This window comes from Nicotiana tabacum, chromosome 3 (genome assembly GCF_000715075.1).
Source record: "Nicotiana tabacum cultivar K326 chromosome 3, ASM71507v2, whole genome shotgun sequence".
Lineage (NCBI taxonomy): Eukaryota > Viridiplantae > Streptophyta > Magnoliopsida > Solanales > Solanaceae > Nicotiana > Nicotiana tabacum.
The window spans coordinates 102,674,848-102,681,104 of NC_134082.1; the positions used below are offsets into that span (position 1 = coordinate 102,674,848).

The 6,257-nt window shown below is 29.5% G+C and overlaps 1 protein-coding gene across 1 annotated transcript; it reads left to right on the forward strand.

Annotated features, from left to right (window-relative positions):
• The first annotated feature begins 782 nt into the window (after positions 1–782).
• On the forward strand, positions 783–4,476 carry LOC107807956 (transcription factor HHO5). The gene is made up of 5 exons (XM_016632428.2): positions 783–1,114; positions 1,193–1,425; positions 1,532–1,886; positions 3,795–3,871; positions 3,962–4,476. Exons 1-5 carry the CDS (start codon positions 901–903, stop codon positions 4,211–4,213), a joined length of 1,131 nt encoding a protein of 376 aa, XP_016487914.1. The 5' UTR covers positions 783–900; the 3' UTR covers positions 4,214–4,476.
• The last annotated feature ends 1,781 nt before the right edge of the window (positions 4,477–6,257 follow it).

Here is a 6,257-nt window from a genome sequence, read left to right on the forward strand (position 1 = left end):
GTAATCACCTTGCTGAATTTTTCTAACAAATTCTACTCAATAAACCTTTTTTCCGGCATAATTAATTAGAGATTACGGTAAAATTAAGAAGGTACTAGTGGTCATATATTAAAGATTTAAAGTTTTTGACACCATATTTTGAATTGTAGCCTCTAGCTGCTAAGTTGTCATATGATATAGTACGTGTTAGAAAATTAAAATAAACAAATTATTGAGATGTCAATATCACCATAACAAAAAATTTATAAGAATTTTGATATTCAAACACTCACCAAACATGGCCAAGAGATAATAGAAGTTTAAGGACTCAAAAGAGGAAAATTAAAGAAGTAGAGGTAGAATCAAAACTGTTCTGTTTTTGGCTATATCTTGTGAACCTTTACTTGAAACTGATTTTGCAATTAAAGCAAAAACAGAGAATCTGATCACATTAATCTGTAAGATGTTGAAAAAAGTCATATAACAAGGCCAATTTTGTCCATTCAATTAAATATTCCCATTCCGTTCTTATCAAAGTATGGAATTAAAGTCAAGAAAACGTAGCCGACTGCCTCAAAACGCAGAATCTTGAAAAGTAAAATTTCTTATTAAAAATAAGTAACATTAATTTAATTCCATTTTCTCCGTACAGAGTCAAAAGATTCCTTTAGCTAAAACTCGTTATGTATGACTAACCGTATTTCCGAGTTAACTCAAATATGCGACGACCCGAATGTGAAAAAAACTATGGAATCTTTCAAGCTTTTAGAATCATATTTTCCACTTTTGCCCTCGTTATCGTTGAAAAGTGTAACTGTGCTATATAAATATCAGACTTCTTCAGTCTCTTCTATTCATTCATTTTTTCTCTAGGCAATGTGAGAAAAAAATAGAGGAACAAATATCTGACAGAAAAAAAATATGGGTTCAAGTTCTAAAGAACTGAATTTGGATTTGAACTGTGTTTACGTGCCGAAAATCATTTCAGATGTTTTAACAGAAGTTTCTGCCATAGATGATACATCTAAGAAATTAACAAAGCTCAATCACTTTGTTGTTTCTTTAGAAGAAGAACTCAAAAAGATTGAAGCTTTCAAACGTGAATTGCCCCTTTGCATGGTTCTCCTAAAGGATGGTCAGTTTCTTTTTTCCATTTAATTCAATTTTTCTGCATCCCCTTTAATTATTTTTGGTTTAAATTTTTTTCTGGCAGCTATTGAGAGATTAAAGGAGGAAGCTTTGCAGTATAAGGGAAAAAATAAAGGGCCTGTTATGGCGGAATTCATCCCATTGAAGGGTAATTCTGATGAAAGTGGAAGGATAAAAAAGTCAAATGACATAAGTGATAAGAAAAACTGGATGAGCTCTGCTCAGCTGTGGAGCACCCCAGTTCACTATGAAAGCATTGATCTTGGAAAGCAGGGACAATTTTTACACCTAAAATCTGTAAGTTTTTTTTTTTACCAGAATAATTAAGAATCTGATTCTAAAAAAATTTTAAGACTGGAATTTTTGACATTTTGTTTGTGTGTTTAAATTGTTGATAAATCAGAGTGGTGTAGAAGGGACTGAGAGAGAGAATGAATACCAGTTAGGAATATATAAATTGAAGAATGACAGAGGGGCATTTATGTCATTTGAAGAAAATTCTGTCCGATCGGTGAAAGATGTAAAAAAAGGTTTACCCGTCAATGATTTATCCCTATGTATGACTGTGGATGAGAGAGAAAAGGGTCCAAATCCAGTTGATGCGAGTGTGAAAAGAGAGAACGGCGGCGGCAGATCAAATGGGTGTAGTAGTAATTTTTTACAGGAAAAATCACAGCAGAGGAAACAGAGGCGTTGCTGGTCTCCAGAATTGCATCGTAGATTTGTTGATGCTCTTCATCAACTTGGAGGTCCCCAAGGTTACAACACTTCCTTTTTTATTTTCATTTTCTTATGACAATTGTGTTTCTGTGGTTTGCGCGCATATTAATTATTTCACCAGCAGCACAACTACTCAGTAATTCTGTCAATCAAAACTTAAACAGATAGAAAGAAATCAACTACATCATTTTTTTCAATCCACTTTTTATTCTCAATTTGATGTTAGCCTTATCTATTCCATACATTTATCTTTGTTTTCTTTGTTTTTTTTTTCCTCTTTTATACTAGGAAAGGGTAATGGAAAACTTACCTGATAATCAAACAATTCAATCTGGAAAGGTAGATTTTGAAAGAAGAAAAAGAAGTCAAATGCAAGTTGATTTTGTGCATCCACAATTAAAGTGAAAATAATGTTGATATTAGGTAAAGGGTAGATCTTGATTTTTCCTAAAGGTGATATTCGTGCTAAGTGTGGTTGTTATACTTGTTATGGTAGCAAATGTTTCTCGATATATGATTTTTTGGAGTCAATTACTCAAATGGTCACTCAACAATCCCAAATTATCTCCTAAAATTATTTTTCTTTCGTTTTTAATAACAAAGTTACTAAATATGTTTATTGCACTCAAAAGGTCATTCAACTAAAATTTTTAAATTTTGGATTGTCAAATACTTATTTTACCCTCTAAATTATAAACATTTATCTTCTTTTTATTTTTTTTAAACTTTTTAGTATTAACAACAAAAATTTAAAAATTCATTTACACAATTCAGAATGAAAAAAATAAAGGTTGTAAAATATATATTCCATACACGTAATATAAAAATAATTGTTTAAATAAAGATATTTTTATAATATACATTATATATTCTTGAAAATTATGCTCAATTATATTATTACGTTTCTACCAACTTTCCAACGACATAAAATTATGTCACCGGAAAGCAGGTGGACTATCTGTATAGGGTAAAATCGGTTCACATTATGTAGCGTAAAATATACTATGTTAAGTCGTGCATGGAATATATATATATATATATATATATATATATATATATATATATATATATATATATATATATATATATTTCAAGAATATATAATGTATATTATAAAAATACCTTTATTCAAATAATTATTTTTATATTACATGAATACTATATATTACGTGCATGTAATATATATTTTACAACCTTTATTTTCTTTCATTCTGAATTGTGTAAATAAATTTTTAAATTTTTATTATTAATACTAAAATTATTATTACTAACAAATTATTTTAATTAATATTTTTACTATGCTCATTATTTTGTTATTCCAGCATTACATATGCTTAAATACTTTTTATTTTTTTAGTTTATAAATAATATTTATTTATTTATTTATTCTGTAGGTAAGTCCATAATGTAAATTAAAAGGAAAAATCATAATATTAAAAAAAAAGATAAATATTTATAATTTAGAGGGTAAAATAGGTTTTTGACAATCCAAATTTTGAAAAATCTAGTTGAGTGACCTTCTGAGTGCAATAAGCATAGTTCAGTGACTTTGTTGTTACAAACAAAAGAAAAGTGACTTTAGGAGATAATTTGGGATAGTTGAATGACCATTTGAGTCATGGACTCGTTTTTTTGTAATGAAATCACATTTCAATATTTAGTTATGTTAAATTGCTCAAATATTTGATGTAATTCTCATCAAAAAGAGAAGAAAAAAATGGCTCTCGTTACAACAAAAGTCATTTCTTTTATAAATATTAGAACTCTTATTTTGTTTTAGTCGCTGCAATCAGCAATTAATCATTATTGTCAATCTTTTAATATAATGTCACCGCTCACCAAGATGCTATTTCATTATCATTTCTTTCATCTGGTATGATTATTATGTGATATACTTTTATCTCCAACCAAAACATTAAAATTAATTTTGAAGTTCTTTCCTGCAGTGGCTACACCAAAACAGATAAGAGAGATCATGCAAGTGGATGGCCTAACCAATGACGAAGTGAAAAGCCATTTACAGGTACTCTTTTCTCTTAATATAAGTCAAATTAATTCATCTCCTATTGTGCTCTTTCAACAAATAACTCTCATCCTTTTCTCTGATTTGCAGAAGTATAGACTTCATGTCCGACGAGTCCCAGTATCGGGTTGTTCATGGTCTACAATGGATGAAATAGGGGAGTCTTCAAAGACAAATGCTACACAATCTGGTTCGCCTGAAGGCCCTCTTCATTTTACTGGTTCAGCTTCAGCTAAAGGTGTGTCTATAAATGAAGGAGAAACAATGGAAGAAGAGGATAATAAATCAGAAAGTTATACTTGGAATGGACAAATTCCAAAGAGCATTGAAGCTCATGTTTAACATCATGTAGCCATAAATTTTGCAGCTACAAAACATAACAAATAACTGAGAATGGCTGACTTCTTTTAAAAAAAAAGGAAAATAGGAAATAGATATCTGCTGATTTTAACATGCCTCTTGTTAAATCAGGTTTAACTTTAAACATCTTTGATTTTTTTCTTTTTTACATCATGATTTGGATCGTCTGATACTAATACAGCTGGTAGGGTCCGGTGAAACTAGAGAGGAATTATCAATTTACAAACTATATTAAGTTTTATATACTGTTCAAAATGCTTCATTTATTAATTCTGTCCAATTACTTTGTTCATATTTATAATTTGGACAGTCAATGTTTGTCGTAGCAGTGCAATGTGAATGTTTCTTGTGAAGATATTTGGCACATGTTTTCTATTTTAGATTAGGTTGTCTTCGTACTGTGTATTTATTCCTCAGACTTTTAGTTCTGCGTTGCTCTTAATTCATCTAAGTTTTCTGTTTTGTTAGTACAAGTGATTCTTGGGAAATTATATTTCTTAGTTGCGTTGTAAATGATGTTGTGCGATCTTTAGATATATTATGTTTTAATGAATTACTAGAGTGTTTATGTTTTTAATGAATTACTAGAGTGTTCTTTCAGGGGAAAAAATATGAGTCCATTTTATAAAGACAAATTTTCAGAAACAAGTATTGTTTAGTCGCTATTAACTTTCTATAGCTACCATATACATAATTACTTCCTATAGCTACTATTTAGTTATTACAGTAGTGTATTCGTTGTATTCGCGTTGCTGTATTCATGAATACAACAGCAAAAAGCGCCTAAAAATCAGGGTAGTCCAGCTGTGCGCACATGTATTCACATGTATTCGTGAATATAGCAGCAAAAAGCGCCTAAAATCAGGGCAGTCCAGCTGTACGTGCATGTATTCACATGTATTCTCGCTTCGCTGCTGTATTCATGAATACAACAATAAAAAGCGTCTAAAATCAGGGCAGTCCAGCTGTATGCACATGTATTCACATGTATTTGCGTCATGTATTCATGAATACAGTAAGGACAATCACCTTAAAAATAGGTATGTCCAGCTGTCTAAGAGAGGAAAAACATAAATAGCGTATTTCATGCCTTATTTCATACCTCAATGGTAGTATATACCACAATACTTATTTTGCTATAAAATATAAAAGATAGCTATAGAAAATAATATTTTAAAAAGATTTTGGTTTATAATAAATAGGGTGTATGCCTTTGCTATATGAGGTAAAATTTTCTTTTATAAATAGGTTGCATTGTATCCTTCTCCATTTTTGCCCGGGTCAAAATGCATGGAGAGTCAATTTTGGCTAACAAATAAGTTATAGAGAAATTTTCATAAAGTACTATCTTTTGGTAGTAATTAACCATCTATAGATACCATTACTATATTACGGATTATAGATACCTTTTGTGTAGTTATAAGATGTATTTAATGTATTTAAGCTATTGTATTCATGAATACAGTAGCAAAAAAAGGCGTGAATCAGGGAAGTCCAGCTAATCAATTGTTATATTCGAGTGTATTCGACTATATTCATGGAGTGAAATATGCTGGACATATTATTTTATTCAATTGTATTCGACTGTATTCACAACGTGAAATAGGGGATTACACTGTTTTTAAAACGGAAAGCGAATCAATTAACATAATAAACTCCTAATATAACTCAACAAACTCAATTATAACACACAAATTTTATATTTTCAGTTATAAAAAAATTCTCAACCGAAAAATATTCCAAAAACATAGCAATTTTCAAAGAAATTATATAATACATCTGAATACATAAATTATATTAATTAAAAAAAACATATGAATACATTTATGGCATATAGCGAGACAGTGAATATAATGAAATGCATATAATATAGCGGGATACATTTAAATACAATGAAAAAAAGACAGTGAATACAACGAAATACATGAAATACAACGAGATACATTGAATTACAATGGAAAAAAAGACAATGGATACAATGAAATACATGAAAATACATTAAAATATATTAACAGAAAATCAAGTT